The sequence below is a fragment of the Sander lucioperca genome, chromosome 3 (genome assembly GCF_008315115.2).
Source record: "Sander lucioperca isolate FBNREF2018 chromosome 3, SLUC_FBN_1.2, whole genome shotgun sequence".
In the NCBI taxonomy this organism is placed as follows: Eukaryota; Metazoa; Chordata; class Actinopteri; order Perciformes; family Percidae; genus Sander; species Sander lucioperca.
The window spans coordinates 22,035,168-22,052,526 of record NC_050175.1 but is presented as its reverse complement, the minus strand read 5'-3'; the positions used below and the strand labels follow the sequence as shown (position 1 = coordinate 22,052,526).

Here is a 17,359-nt window from a genome sequence, read left to right as displayed (position 1 = left end):
TCTGTACATGATTGTACATCATAAATATATAGAAACTATATGTTTATCTATATCCACACATGCACCTATACATTTACACTGTACACGTAAACATTCACAAAAACAATCACAATCAACAATCAATACACTAACATACAACCAGGCATTAGAAAAAAATCCCATGAAAAGACAATATACAACACAACCTCACTAAACAAGATAAAAAATAAAAAAAAACCAAAGACTTCAGCTAACCTTCTTTTGCAGGAAGGGTTGCTGGGTTTGTTCTGCACTGGACGTGTGTAAAATTGTTACTGCTCCATAGCAGTCTGTTTGTATTTGCTGCTCTTGTCTGTGGAGGCTAATCATGGAGTAGATGCGGTGCGCGTATCATCTCTTTGACCAGCTGAATGGCCGCCTGCTCCCTCCTGCTCTGAAAGATGGGAGTTATGGTGGTGGGGTACAGCCTCTGGAGATAATCTAGTTGTTCTTCGAACTAACAAACCAAAGTTGTCAGACACCTCTAGTTGACTGTAGAAGTGTAATGTATTTTTATATTGCATTATTGATATATATTGTGATATTATATTTCCTTGAAAATCTATTTAGAAACCGCATGGATTAAATAACCAGGCAGGATTGCGATTAATTTATGATTAATCGCGAGTTAACTATGGACAATTATGCGATTAATTACGATTAAATATTTTAATTATATATATATATATATATATATATATATTGCCATAAACCAGTCTTGCTCTTAAATTTGCAACACTGTCCACAAAGGTCTAATACAGCTAGAGATAATAAAAGGACAGCTATCTCGGTATAAACGATATGGCAAAATCTCTGACAATTGACAGATCTATCTCACATCATCCTGCTGCCCAACTGGCAGAACTGACTTCAGGGATATTCACAAGAGACACAACAAGCTTATTTGTATTAGTGCTGCATTCATGTGGTATCGGAATAATAATAATAATAGAAAAAAATGAGTTACAAACTACAAGCAACTACAGAAAAATGTGAACAACCACAATAATGATTTAAAACAGAGTTCACATCATCACTTATGCACAGGCAACGGCCATACTGGTATTAAGATGAATTAAAGAGAATGCTGACAAGGGTTGTGATACAAAGTTGTACATAATTACCTATGTAATTGTTGTAGCCAGTTACTACATAGAATACAGTCCCTGTAACGGTAATAAGCTTACTAACGTACTTACTGTATGTACAATGCCAGCAAAATACAAGTTATAAAACCTAAAAACTGTTATGAGGCCTACAGTGTATTTTCCCTTTTGACAGAGCTAGACTCGCAGTTTCCCCTTGTGTCAAGTCTTTTCTTAACTCTTTCTCAGAGTTATCTCTGCACTGCACTGAACTTATCATCTCACGGTCTCTAAAAGAAAACAAGTATATTTCCCAAAATGGCTTTTTCTTTAAGATTCACTCTACTCTGAAATACTGTTGGAGCATCCTGGATAAAGGACAAGGAAATCAAAGGAAATGTAAAGGAAACCAGAGATACTGCTATGCTATTGTTTTGATGTGCAGGAGCTACAGTACATCCGGGTTCAGAAATGTCAGGTAATGTCTATCGAGTTTGATGTGCTGTGCAATTCTCAAACGGCATCTTCAAACTCATTAACATTAGGTTAGAAGAGATGATCAATAGTAACAACGCATTATGGTCTTGCAATGAATGATTTATGGCTTTAATGAATTACGGCCCATTCTTTTTTCCTATCAATAATTTCCATAGGTCTTGCAAAGCTTGTGCTGTGATGAAGACGTGCACTTTGCAAGTAGTTACAGGAAGTTTAGGCATGAACTTGCGGTGACTTCTGCTTTCTCCTCAGTTTCGTTTTGGAACACTGCTTCAAAGGGTGCTGTGATCAAAGCTGTCTGAGAGGCAGCATGGGGAAAGAGCAAAAGAGGGGGAGAGCGAGTGTGCGCGAGAAAGAGAGAGAGAGAGAGAGAGAATAGGTGAAACCCCAACGCTCCCAAATATAAGCAGAGCTCTGCGCTAACACGTCCATCTTTCCCTCCCAGCTGCCTAAACAAAGGCATCAGCGCTTATCAAACCCTGCTTTCCACCCCAATAGCATTCTGCCAGACTGTTTTGACATCTCAATCGAGTGCTTTATTATTCCATTCCTTTCATTCAGTGTCAGCCACAAGAGGATTACTCAGAGATAGGCTGGTTATATCATGACCTAGATAAGACAACATCATAGTGCTAATGCTATTTGTTCCACATCCTTTCGTCACACCATCATATTCAAAAGGAGACAGTGGGCAAAGCCAGTAGAGACGTCTTTTTGAATTGTATTTGAATCAGAATAAATATGCAGACAAGACCAAAAACCCACTAGTAAGCTAAGTGATTACATTCAATAGCTGGCAAATCTTCCATATTCAAATATTTAGGTTTTAACAAAACCTTCTGAATGATCGGTTTTGCAGCTAACACCTCCGGTACCCACGATCCATCCATGTCGAGAGTTCTCCAATAAAGATAAACATTAGCTTGGTCACTGATGACCTCTGCTGTCTCAAGACATGGGATTGATCAGGCAGAAAAAGTATAAACTTGTGACCTTGAATTTAGGTAAAGTGGATTAGGAAAATGAGGAGATTAATACATTATCTTAGTTGTATCTGAGCCCCTCTTCTGTCCATTAAGGACTGTGTTTACTCTGGCCTTTAACGCAGCTCAGCCAGACTAGAGCATCACTCATTCTCTGTGAACTTCATATCTGCATATCAAAGCTGAGAGTACAGAGTAAACATAGTCTCTGGCTCCATCTGTTTCTGACAACGTAAAGCCAAGAGAAAACGTCCAACTACACACCCAAACAACTCAAAATCTCTTAGTTGGCACGTCATTCCTTTCCTGCAAATGTGCAGTTGATGAACTTCCTTTGACCGAGCCCCTGTAGGTTATCTAAACTCAAATCAAAAGCATCCTTAGGTGCTACTCTTGACCTGAAGCTAAAGTTTAATCACTGCAAGGTGTTTTAAAAACAAGTCTTTTTTAAGTTGCTCTGATCAGTATATTCCATGGATCAAATTACTGTATAATTTAAAAGGGGATCACTTGCAGTGACGTACCCACAGACAATTACCCCCCGACTCTGCAGTTCCTCTCAGCTCTACAGAGCTGTGCAGCATCTTCTAGCACATTGTCTGTTTTCCAGACCGCAACTTTACTGTTCTGATTCACATACTACCCTTATCAGCATTGTTGTCAGCAGGCAGGCAGCTATTTTAAGCAAAAACGCTCTAGAAACCCACTATACACTACCACCACCACTCAGACAAAGTTATAAACTATTGGTAAACACAGTGGAGCATTTAGCAGCTAAAGAGCCAAATGTTTCCCTTAGTAGTTGGTGGACACAAATACAGAGCTACAAAGTGAATGCATTTTGGGCACAAACTCGACTCCAAACGAATGCTACTATAGCTCTGTATCTGCTGCGTGTAAAGTTGATAATATTAGAATCTTGTGTACAGCTTGGTGCGCTACCCTGAGGTGGCCAAAACATTTATGAATTCAGGTTTAGGTAAAAAGAGTTTGATTTTAGTCACTCGTTCTGTTAGGAACTAGAATGTTAGAATCACTGCTAAATAGGATTAAACATTATCAAAAGAGAAACTATGGCGCCATACCATGTCATCTAGACTGATAGCATGCCATATCTCATCAAAAAAAGACTGTAAAGTTATTTAAAGCTGCAACAAAATTACAAAATGAATAGACAATATTTGTGAAATTCCATTAATACTTTTTCAAGCAAAAATGCCAAACATTTAGCCTACTGCTTCCTGCTTCTCAATTGTTAAGATTTGCTTATTTCATTTGCGATATAGTAGATTGAATATCTTTGGGTTTTGGACTGTTGGATGAATAAAACAACCATAATTGCCATAATAATTGATAGTAATAAAAAAATAATTGTTAGTTTTGGCCCTAAAGCTAATAACTAGTGAAACATACTGTGTCTGCATTATTGTTGTATGTTTTCTGTGTAGTATTTGCTCCGAATGGGAATATGCATTTTGTGCCAATATTGTTCCTTTCATGAAAAAGAATGTGTTCCAAGACAAAAAAGCCAAACAACTGATAGTGTACAAATTGGATCTCATTATGTGCCTGTGTGTGCATATATGTGTAGGGGATGTTTTCAAAATTTGATAGGAATAGTGGTATGAGTATTGTAATTGCTTTTTGGTGGTGATCTTTCCAGCGAATCCCAGAGCAGGGAGCCGCTGGAAATTCAAATGAATCTGTGTTTGTTGCCTTTGGCTGGAGCTCAGCATAGGAGGAAAGTAATATCCAAGTGACTGAGATGCCTCAAAAATTGGAAGCTGGGTGACAAATTACTCTTCCCATTAGAGCTAAGCAGCAATGCGATTTTGGCGAGGATTTCTGTCTGCGTGTCAATCTTTTGTGTCATCCCTTTTACATATCTTTATACTCAATTCTGTCCACCTGTTTATGCAGATTGTTTTTTCCTTGCATCTCTTTCCTTCTTGCATTTTTCATTTTCGCTCATCTCTAACTTGCACGTCATCTCTTATTTTCTCTCCCATTCAAAACCACTGACCATTGCTAAAAAAAATATACTGTAATGACCTTTGACCACTGTGTTTCAAGGAAATTTAGCTAAGCAACATAGAAGATAATAACATGTAGAAAGCAAATTGACAATTAGTCAACTAATTGATTAGTTGTCCAACAGAAAATGAATTGGCAATGACTTTGATTATCCAATAATCGTTAAGTGGTGTACGCAAGCAAAAATGTCAAATATTTGCTGGTTTCACCTTCTCAAATGTGAGGATTTGCTGATTTTCTCTGTTTTTATATAATGTTATATTGAATATATTTAACTTTTGGGCTGTTTGTTGGACGAAATAGTGGTCACAGTGATTGAAAATGTGATCTGAGATGCACATTGCAAAATGTGTTATGTGGAATTGTTCATTAGCTATGTGTGATATCTTTCCAACTGAATGGACTCACAGTAGTAAAATAGACTGAAAATAGAACTCTTTCTGTGAGAGAAAGGGCACGATATCCTGGAATGTAATGGTAAGGACCTGTAGTGTAGCTACTAGTTAGTCTACATCCTCGACGTTCCACTTCCGGGATTGCTCCGGTGATGCAGGAAATTTCGCCGGATGCATGTATTTTCGCGAGAATCTGGCAAAGCGAGACTAGCTACTAGTGCACCCCAAGTGCTAAAAGAAATCCTAGAGGAAACACTGTCATTTTATTATAAATTACGTTATCGTTCTCTTCAACCCATGCTTGTTGAATGCTAACAGTTCCACAATGATTTACAGGTCTTTTAATAAACGTTATTGATGTTTTTCAAGTGCTGTTAAAAGTTCTTTACATGATTATTTTTTGGATAAAACACATCTCATTTGCAGTTATAGTAGGTTTAAAAACTGAAAAATAACAAATATTCCATCTCAAACTCTATGACATAGCCTAGTAGAAATAAGGGTACCTAAAAATGTATGCGGTCAAACAAATTACAGATAGAAACCACTGTCTCTCCGCTAAGTTAATTATTGCAATTTGATTTGATAAGTTTTTTTAAGCAATAGCCTCCACTTTCAGTATGAACTTTAACTAATCCACAGTATGCCACTGTTCATGGTGAACATTGTAAATTAAGATAAAAAATAACAATTTACTTGAGTCTTTGTCTTTATTTGATAACCACTAACACAAAACAACGTGTATAGGGGCCAGTAAAAATTGACTTTGGGCAAGTAGAATTTTTTTTCACTTGACCGACCGGACAGGTGAAAAAATACCTTAACATTGAACCCTGCAGTCAGTGTCTTTTTTCCTGAATCAACAGCTGTAGTAGCAGCATATGCTAGCGGACTATTGTCCGAGTCTGCAAAAAAACAACACATAAACATCGGCCATTGGTGAATGATATCTTATTTGGCGATAGGCCGATGGCAGTCAACGAGGCGAACATCGGCCGATACCAAATTAATTGTAATAATAGCTGAATGAACAACTGAACCATTGATGGTATAACTGAACATACTCTTAACACGTTTCGAGCCTCGGGGAGACTCACATAACAACAATCTAGCCTGAGGTAGAAAGTCTTATCCTTATTCAACCAGTACTCTCCTACAGGTCTCGTAAACATGTAGATACTAAAGATACTGCATTAGTTAATCCGCATAATAATCTTAGGGATTTAGTGTATCTACAACTACTGAATTAATTGAATCTGAAGGTCCATTACTGCATGAATAGAAGTACCAGGTACGGTGGCCCTGAAGTGCAAATCACAACAGCAATAAGAAAAACGCGACGGCAAATATGAAAACACGACAGCAAATAGGAAAACACGACGGCAAATAGGAAAACAAAACGGCAAATATGAAAACACGACGGCAAATATGAAAACACGACAACGAATATGAAAACACGACAGCGAATATGAAAACACAACAGCGAATATGAAAACACGACAGCAAATATGAAAACACGACAGCAAATAGGAAAACACGACAGCAAATAGGAAAACACGACAGCAAATAGGAAAACACAACAGCAAATAGGAAAACACGACAGCAAATATGAAAACACGACAGCAAATAGGAAAACACGACTGCAAATAGAAAAACACGACAGCAAATAGGAAAACACAACAGCAAATAGGAAAACACGACAGCAAATAGGAAAACACGACAGCAAATAGAAAAATACGACTGCAAATAGGAAAACACGATGGCAAATAGGAAAACACGACGGCAAATAGGAAAACACGACGGCAAATATGAAAACACGACAGCAAATATGAAAACACAACAGCAAATAGGAAAACACTTCAATAAATCACAAAACACAACGGCATTAACTTCTACCGGAAAAGGTAGGGCCTATCTAGCAGTGGACGGACCCTCCTGATTGGACAGACGCACTGTCTGTCTTTCGCGCTCCAAAATAACCCACAATCCTATGCGCGCGGCTTTGCCGGCTCGTTAAAAAAACAACAATGGCGGACCTAAGTGGGAGTTGGAGCGGCATCGCTGATGGCACAATTAACATTTAAATGTAAGTATATTTAGTGTTTGCCGTACATTTGTTATCACCGTTAATGTGTTACATCAATGTCAAGTGTTACGCATTAATGCTGGTACAAATTGCTATTATAATTAGGTAGATACACCTCGAGCTAACGTTAAGCTAACTGAACCTATCATTTAACATGGCTGTTAGCTAGCTAGCTGTGTTGCTGTCTTTTATGCCATTTGTGTTCGTAAAGTTTAATGTCCGGTGGCATTTTCATCTCTTTTTGTAAGCCGTTACTGTATATGCGTAATGTTAGCAGAGATTTAGAAATTGGTTTGTTTATCAGTTGTAGCTGCAGGATTGGAGGTAAAGCTGCACCTTGTTAACTTCACTAGCAACGTTAAATGAAAGCTAAAATGTATGAGTAGTTTCCCATGTAACAAGTATAACATTCCGTTATAGCATTTATAATGGTAAAGATCTTTTTCTTGTGTTTGCTGTCTTTTAACAGGGACTAAGGAACAAATGGAGGCTGCACTACAACGCTGAAGTTGGCATCCGATTCGCAGCTTCTGATTCGGCAGTTAAGGGGAAATTTAAGGGGAACTTAAAACTGTCCGATTCAGCAGGGAAACATAATTTACATTGCTAAGTGACTGATCCTCCGTTTTTTGAACCTCTTACTGTATTGAATGAGTGTTAGTCATTAAGGTAAATTATTAATTATGTCTAAAACACACTTTTAGATTTGTGAAAGCTTTATTGTCTTTATGAGAACACAATAAAGGGAGATTTCACCGTTTTTCTAAACTTGTCAAATCAGGACTAAATTATCCCAGAGAGTCTAAGGATTCTTAAAAACACAGTTTGAGATTTGTGAAAGCTTTATTCTATTTGTGAAAATGCAATAAAGGGATATTTTACTGTATTTTTCACATATAGACTACATTGGACCAGGTCCAGATCCAAAACCACAATACTTAAGACTTGTCAAATCAGGACTAAATTATCCCAGAGAGGCTAAATAAACTGTTTTATTTTATTGCCACAGCATGGCCTTTGCTAATTGACATTCAACGTACAAGTCCACGTCTCTCCATGTCATTTCTTATATCCATGAGCAGGTCTTCCTTCTCACTTCAAAAGAAAAGTAGAAAAAGTTATTTTTACCTTTTGGAAATCAATCCAAATATCGTCATAGATTTGCCAGTGGTTTAATTTACTCTTCAAATCCTTCTCCTTCAACATAAGTGTTGTTTTCTCACCTTTCCTCAGAAAAAGAGGCAGGACTGAGTATTTATTAAGATTTTTTTTAATTCATACTTCATAGGCCATTGTCTCAGGTGAGGAGCAACCCCACTTCTGGGGAACGCTGGGTCCCGATCTTCTTTGATGATGAAACCCAGCTGGACAGGATTGTGAAATACCTGTCAAACTTCCTCGACAGCTGTGACACACTCTCTGATAAAGTGTGCACCATGGTGTCTTCTGACAGGATCAAATGCATCCTAAATGTGTTGCTGTCAGAGATAGGTCCACAGCAGTTCCACAGTATATTCATGAAGACATTTTTTTCTATGACTTAAAGTGGCTATATGTAACTTTCAGTTTGTGTTAATTCTAGCGGCCACTTTGGACAAAAGTGGTAGTATTTTCACCACACCTGCTGTCGTAAAGGTCTTTTCTTTACGGTGCTGTATTGCCCACTGTAGATTACCAAGTTTGCGTTACCGTGTTTACACAAGTACAGGGGAAGACCTGCTCATGGATATAATAAATGACATGGAGAGAGTGAGTTAATTCTTGTCCAGTTTTGACAAGTTTAGGTATTGTGGTTTTGGATGTGGACTTGGTCCAATGTGGTCTACATATGCAAAAAACAGTAAAATCTCCCTTTATGGCATTTTCACAAATAGAATAAAGCTTTCACAAATCCCAAACTGTGTTTTTAAGACTCCTTAGCCTCTCTGGGATAATGTAGTCCAGATTTGACAAGTCTAGGTGGATCTAGACCTAGTCTAATGTGGTTTATATGTGAAAAAAAACTTATTGTGTTCTCATAAAGACAATAAAGCTTTCACAAATCTAAAAGTGTGTTTTAGACATAATTATAAATGTACCTTAATGACTAACACTCATTCAATACAGTAAGAGGTTAAAAAACTGTTTTAAGTTCCCCTTAACTGCCAAATCAGAAGCTGCGAATCGGATGCCAACTTCAGCGTCGTGGCTGCACTAGCGTCACCAGAAGGGAGAGATGAGGAGGAGAGGGAAAGCAAAAGACAAGCAGGGAGACAGAGGCCAAAAAGAGATGTTGAATAGATTATTTGCTATATTAGAGATTGCCATTCAAAAAATAAATGCATTAAATTAACTAGTTTGTCTGTGTCTTTTAAGTTTTTGGGTGTGTATATAATATAAACTGTTTTTCAATGTTTATTTTTCCATCAAATTATGACCTGGACACAGGAAACTTCTAACTGAGTAATTATATTCAGATGCTACCTGTTTTAATAACTAGTTAGGTATACAAGCTCTAAAAAGACATTAATGAAACGTGTATCTTTATTATAACATTTATTCAAACATTACTATATACTGTACACAAGTATATTCAACATGAAGCGGCGATCAGACTCAGCTCCCGATGATGGTGTTGCTTCCGGACTGCAGACAGAAGGAGAAAGATTAGGTTAGTCCAGTAGTTATCCAACCTGTCCTGGTAAGATTAGGTTAGTCCAGTAGTTATCCAACCTGTCCTGGTAAGATTAGGTTAGTCCAGTAGTTATCCAACCTGTCCTGGTAAGATTAGGTTAGTCCAGTAGTTATCCAACCTGTCCTGGTAAGATTAGAATTGTATCACAAGTATATTTAAGCATACTGAAACATGAAGGTACTTCATGTAACTGTGTAGTGGTCATCATGGTCTTAACTGACAACTGTTGACCATTTAACACACTTACACCTACCTTTACTGTATTAGTGGGTGTTTATCAATGGAGGTATTATGACTTTTCATATGTTGGTTGTAGCCTTGTAGCTTGTGTGTTTACAGTACTATTTACCCTTTCTCACTTGCAGTTTAATGCATATCATACTGCCTGTGGTAGCTCATTAGCTGGTAGCGTTTACCTTGTAGTTGCTGATCATATTTTGCACTGCATTTGTCTGAAAGCTAGAAGCTACTGGACAATGAGCTAATGTTGCATACATGCAGTAAACTACAAGCTAATGTAAACGGTTAGCTACTGCAATTCTCCTTACCGGTAAGTGTTATGACTACTGTACAAACATGAACTCCCATGAGTTTTTAATTTATTGACATGGGATAAATAAGACAAAACGACTATTGCTTACATTAAAGCCTATCGGTGTCGGTAACGTTACCTACCTTTGCACGTTGCGAGCAAAGTTCCTGACAGAATATTCTCCTCCTGCAAGCAGACTGACGCCGATTCACCAACAGCACAGTTCATAGTTCCACATCCATTTCGTCCAGTGTTTTGAAATGAGAAACGGCTAGTCCGTCTGTTAAAAGCATAGACAGTGAGGCACTTTTATTTTTTCACCTCTCCTTCCTGTCAAAAGACAGACAGTGCGTCTGTCCAATCAGGAGGGTCCGTCCTCTACTAGATAGGCCCTACCTTTTCCGGTAGAAGTTAATGCCGTTGTGTTTTGTGATTTGTTGAAGTGTTTTCATATTTGCTGTCGTGTTTTCATATTTGCTGTCGTGTTTTCATATTTGCCGTCGTGTTTTCCTATTTGCTGTCGTGTTTTCATATTTGCTGTCGTGTTTTCATATTTGCTGTCGTGTTTTCATATTTGCCATTGTGTTTTCCTATTTGCTGTCGTGTTTTCATATTTGCCGTCGTGTTTTCATATTTGCTGTCGTGTTTTCCTATTTGCTGTCGTGTTTTCATATTTGCCGTCGTGTTTTCCTATTTGCCGTCGTGTTTTCCTATTTGCCGTCGTGTTTTCATATTTGCCGTCGTGTTTTCCTATTTGCCGTCGTGTTTTCCTATTTGCCGTCGTGTTTTCCTATTTGCCGTCGTGTTTTCATATTTGCCGTCGTGTTTTCATATTTGCCGTCGTGTTTTCATATTTGCCGTCGTGTTTTCCTATTTGCCGTCGTGTTTTCATATTTGCTGTCGTGTTTTCCTATTTGCTGTCGTGTTTTCATATTTGCCGTCGTGTTTTCCTATTTGCTGTCGTGTTTTCATATTTGCTGTCGTGTTTTCATATTTGCTGTCGTGTTTTCATATTTGCCGTTGTGTTTTCATATTTGCTGTCGTGTTTTCCTATTTGCTGTCGTGTTTTCTTATTTGCCGTTTTGTTTTCATATTTGCTGTTGTGTTTTCATTTTTTCTGTTGTGTTTTCCTATTTGCCATTGTGTTTTATGATTTGTTGTTGCGTTTCTCTAATTGCTGTGGTGATTTGCACTTCAGGGCCACCGTAACCAGGAGCAATTTGATTCAATTTACTTTCAATTTACTTTATTTCACCAGGATAATCCACTCTGTAACAATAATCTTTTACAAGGAGTCGTGGGTACAGTACCAGATTCTGGGTAGCAGCTGGACATCATTCATGCCAGACAATATGCAACTTATCACTGTACAATAAAAAGGGCTAATATAAACAGAAGGATTATAGTAGCAATGTTTCTCAATGAAGGCAATAAAGCATCAGACAATAACACACGTATGTAATATGGTCTGTCGCTGATGATGTGAGAAAGAAAAGAAAGAAATGTGGCTCCCTACTTATGTAATTGTGGGGAAAATATTAAAAAGGCTGAAATCATAAAATCCTTCTGGCTGGCTGCCATGCAGTCTTAATTGAATTTCCAAATGAGTAAAATTTTTCTCTATCATTACATAGTTTGTCTTATAGCTGGCATATTTATTTGATAACTTTGAAATTATTATCCATGCACCCACACTTCTCATACAAATCACTCCGCAATACAATTATCCCCAGATTTTTTAATCACATTAGTAGTGCTTTATTTTTCTCTGCTGAGATAACTCTGGGGAAAAGGAGGCAATCTGCAATGGTTTTGCCATCTTCTGATAAGCTTTAAGGTAAAGAGAGAAGGAGAGGACAGCAGGAGGAGAGATGGGAAAAGGAAAAATATTGGAAAAAAGAGGGGGGGGGGGGGGAATCAAGAAAAGGTGAGAACTGTGGCAGGGCAAAACAGTTAGAGAAAAAATTTGGAAAGATAAGGAAAGGCGTTGGTTGAATTGATGGAAAAAATAAATGGAAAGTTAAAACGGGAGAGAACTGGAGGAAGTAATGAGGTAGGAAAGTGAACCAGGGTAAGGACGGAAAACTAAAGAATACTTAGGTCAGCAGAATAGACCAGGTAAGTGGATGGAGGTTTTAGACTGAAAGACAGCTATAATTACATTTTCATAATACATTATTTGTATGGTAATAGCTATTTTTTAACCTGGCAGACAAACAACACAATCTTCACTTTCATCTGTCTGTATTCAAGGAAATCTGGGAGTGGGGACTTTATTAAACCTGCTGATTAAAACAAATGGGCTCTAGAGTATTTTCCATAGCTTAATTTATACAGTATACTTTCCCCCACAATTTCCTATTAGAACTGTTGAACAGGGACATGTTAAAAAGTTATGGTTATTTATCTCCTGTCAAGTAATTTGTAAGTAAAGTGATTTGTGTCTTTTTTCAATGAGGGATTAGTCGAAAGTGTTAGTGTTAGCTCTGTAAAGTGTATTAGTCTTAATTTTTTAGGTAACGTTTCTAAAATTCTTGTTGACTTTTGGATCTTAACAGGAAACCCATGAACATCTGCTATTCTGTTAACTTGACAAATAATAGGCTACCTCAAGAAATACAGGTATTGTCAAAAATGGGGTGCTTCCACGTCTGCCAGCACCTATGAGCTGTTTGTATGTGTTTATTTTAAAATACCGGTATGTGTGTGTTGTGGGAGAAAAGGGGTATTACAGGTGTGTGCCATCTGTTAGACTGGACAATGGACAGCACCATAAGCATGTGGCTTAGTAATTAATAGATGACAGTGATCCATAGTACCTCAAAAATAAGGTCAGACCACAGGTGAGGAGAGCAGCTGGAAAAGTAATTAAATGTATGTGTGCTTATGGAAATGCAATTGCATGATGAACTTGTCTAACTGGCTTTTTTCTCCCCTATCCTTTTCTCCAGCTTGTAAGCCTGGCTTCTTCAAGGCATATGCAGGGAACACTATATGCTCCAGGTGTCCTCCACATAGCTCCAGCCATGACCAGGCTGCCACCATCTGCCACTGTGACAAAGGCTTCTACAGAGCTATCAAAGACTCCTCTACCATGGCTTGTACAAGTTAGTAGAGCAGTTACAAAAGACAAACTCTCTCTTTTAGCTGGGACATTCATAGTTTCTGTTCGCATGTCTGTCATTTATTTTAGTCTGTTGTGCCATCTTTCTTTCCCCCATGAATCTGGTCTTTTTTTTAGCAATATGATTGAGCTAAATTTAGATATATGCCAGCATTACTTTATTCCTCCCTATCTCAATTTTGAAAAAAACATCTGTTATGAAGTACTTCATTCATAGCATGAGAAATTATGACGTAGCATCCATGAAATTGACAAGTAGCATACTGGAATGAAACACGTAGGGCACTCTGAAAGCTTACCACCCACATGCCTACAAACAGATATTCAAAGGCACACTTGCAACTTCAGTTCTGATCACTTTGCCAAACCAGACATTGTACAGTTTTAAAAAAAAATGATAAAAATCTGTGTACAATCCAGGAAATTGACACATAGGCTGTTGGAATAAAATATTGCAGAATAACTTGAAAGCCAACCACCCACCCACACACCTACACACACAGTACCTACACACATCCACACACACACACACACACACACACACACACACACACACACACACACACACTACAGATTCAAATTATGCTCACTTGCTGCTAAAGGGCCATTTAATTGACAGATTTTGGTGATCATGTGCCCACTTTAGCTTCATCCTCAAGGTCAGATGAGTGGTGTATTAGCTGTTATACTTAATAGTGATACTTACATACAAACATGCATTTTTACACAGTAGTATGCCACAAGTAAGATCTTATTTCTGCTCATTTCATCATTTTTCAGTAAACCGTAGACACTCATAGTGGCTCTCCCAAGAGGTCTACAGTCTGAATTGGCACCAGTGATCATAGATTATTTTGTCTAACCTTTAATTCAATCAGACAACAACCAAATCCCTCTATATGTGTTATGCTATATTTGTACAAGCCGTTTTCTTTAAAATACCTGACAAAGATATTAGTGAGTTATCAATGAGTAATCTCAGTACCTTTTCTCTCTCTTCAGGGACTCCGTCGGCTCCCAGGAACCTGGTCTCATTGATCAATGACACGGCTCTCTTCTTGCAGTGGATGCCTCCTAGTGACACAGGTGGCAGGGAGGACATCACTTATAACATCCTGTGTCAGCGCTGTGATGGAAGAGACGGAGACAGTGGTGTGACACAGTGTGAACCATGTGAGCCAGACCTGCGATTCATCCCAAGGCCACTTGGTCTGACTGGTACCTCTGTGGCAATACTAGATTTTGCAATGCACGCCACCTACACCTTCCACGTGGAGGCTGCGAATGGCGTCACTGGGCTCGGGGTGTCTGCACGCTCGCTGGCGAATGTTACCGTCAACACACACCAAGCTGGTGAGTTGCAGAGCTCTTGTTCACGTCAGTGCTACTTTACAGTTCTGTTTGATTTACTGTGTGCAGATCCAACTGTGGTAATGACGACAAGCAGATGTACCTCCAACAGAATTATATAATTGACTTTTATTGATGTTCTTGACTTGGATACAATTTATAATTAATTACTCATTTCATGAGTGCTTGAACAGATAGTGGATTAATTAATTGATCCATCGACAGACAATTAATTGCAAACATTTTAGATTGTTTGGTTAAGTCGTTTATTAAGAAAAAATGCCAAACATTTGCTTGTTCTACTGTAGCTTCTCAGATGTGAAATTTCTGTTTGTCATTACTGTAATTAGAGAACTTTGGGTTTTGTACTGTTAGTAAGACAAAAAAAGCAAATCAGTTCCACGGTCTATTTTCTGAATAAGGTATGACTTTTAAAAAAATATTTGAAAGATAAATAATGTTTGTTGCAGCCATGAATTTCATAATTACAGAAATCAATTTTAAAACATTTTGCAGGGCTGAAATAGTACATGGTAAGCCACAAAATATTGCCACACATTTGTCATTTTAATCCTGCTGGCATGGGCAAAATGGCCATCTGGAACGGTGGCAATTTTCCCAGTGGACCATTCAGACTGTGGGGTGGCAGGGAGCCAAGCAAAACCGAAGAATTGTTTGCAAACTAGCAGGTTACAAAAAGTACTGCTGCCGGGGCGGCCTATAGCTCACCTAGTAGAGTGTGCGCCCCATGTAGGCTCAGTTCAAATCAGATCCGAGGCCCTTTGCTGCATGTCATTCCCTCTCTCTCTCTCCCCCGTTTCCTGTCTAAAAGAATAAAGAAAAAACCCAACCCTAAAAAATTAAAAAAAATATATAAAAAGTACAACTGCCCAAAAACACCCGCCGCCCCTATCTATCTAACTAACACAAGCATTAACAAGATATCGAAACAAAAATAAAGTGGAAAAATAGTCTGCATTTCTTGTAGTGCTCATCCACAACATTGGTTGGAGCATCTGTGGACTGGCTGTGAGGGACCAGTTTAGGTTGAATGCTTACAGTCACTCACTTATAGATACTGGTAATGTAATTGTCCACTGTATTTGAAAAATTAAACTGCATATTAAGGCTTTGAGTTAAATTCCATAATGTTGGTGCATATTGGCTATAGGACACTATTGACTGCAGTTGTTCCTAAAAATCACAAATTTTAGTTTGCAGTACATTTGCAGTTTATGTATTCCATATGTTCATATGTTGACAGATTGTTGAGGGTTAACATTCAACTAGCCATATTTATTTATAAAATATTAATAAAGGTTACATTTACAGTCTTATGCTTGACATATGCTTATACTGTCGTTACATAATACCTGATTCATAGATCATAAATATTGCATTTGCATGGGAACAGATGGAGACATTTATGCTACAGTAACAGGAACATTTATTTATTCTGCACCTAGATTTGCCTTTCTCCCTCCTGAGCACCCTGTGGCTTATTCCACATTCGCTGTCTCTCCATCCCGCTAAATTTGTCAATAGGTGAAACATATATCTGACCCTTAAATAGCTGACAGAGCCATTGTGACTTGAACCCAGTCCTAATTAGCAGTTTCTGGCTGACCTGAGATCAACTACAGATAGATGTCCTCAAGTTAGCACTGCATTGGGGAAAAATAAGAGACCTGAGTTCTAGAGACTATTGGAACCTGAACCTGATATTTTAAGGGCAAGAATATTGATGGAATAAGTGATGGAGAATGTGGAAATGAAAGGGAGTGGATTAATAAATTATACTGGGATGTATGTGCACATTTTCTCTCCTTTCAGCAAGTGCAGCAAGCCAGTATTGAGATGAAATTCTGATGAGAACAAGACAGACCCTCATCAGTGGCTCAGATATCAAAATAGGGATTTAGGTATATCTGTGCTAAATCATCTTTGTGTGCAATAATAGGCTGCCGTAACCGTAGCAGCAAGGTTGTTGCAGTTTATCATTTTCTCACTAACTCACTAGATAACAATAGGAGAATTACTTTTGGTTTAATAATACAACTGTGGAGACAGAAAGGAAGTGGAAAAAAGTGTCATTTTAGTATAATGTTGACCATGTTCACTATTTTCGTTTACCTTGTTAGCATGCTAACATTTGCTTATTAGCACAAAACACAAAGTACAGCTGAGGAAGAATGTCAATAGTTTGCAGTTATTTGGAAGTAAATAGAAGTATTGGCCAAAATAAAATGTTGAACTGATGTGGCGCTGGAGGAAAAGTCAGGGGATCACCAAAGTCAGCAAGGTTCATCATGTGGGGGGCATGAATGTCTGTAGCAAATTTCATGGCAATCCATCAATTAGTTGTTGAGATATTTCAGTCTGGACCAAAGTGGTGGACCAGCTCTAGACTTTGACGTGTGATTAAAAAATATGACCAATTTCCTTTTAAGTTATTATAAATTTCTACCAACCTTTTTGTGTTTATTGGCTCTCTGTTATGATTCATTATAGTTATGTTGACACTTCTCTCAGTTTTTCAGGCAATACAGAGTGCATAGTTGGTAAGTGGGGAAAAAATGG

The 17,359-nt window shown here is 38.0% G+C and overlaps 1 protein-coding gene across 4 annotated transcripts in view; it reads left to right on the top strand.

The window, feature by feature from the left end:
* The window catches only part of LOC116067770 (ephrin type-A receptor 6-like), a 69,421-nt gene that overhangs the window by 31,316 nt on the left and 20,746 nt on the right, over positions 1 to 17,359 (top strand). For 3 of the 4 annotated variants that reach the window (XM_031324342.2, XM_031324343.2, XM_031324345.2), the window contains exons 7-8: positions 13,257 to 13,412; positions 14,432 to 14,782. In XM_031324342.2, coding sequence (XP_031180202.1) covers positions 13,257 to 13,412; positions 14,432 to 14,782 — 507 coding nt within the window. Of the gene's footprint in view, positions 1 to 12,793; positions 12,928 to 13,256; positions 13,413 to 14,431; positions 14,783 to 17,359 lie in introns of those variants that run through there. The other variant, XM_031324344.2, reaches the window with a different exon arrangement.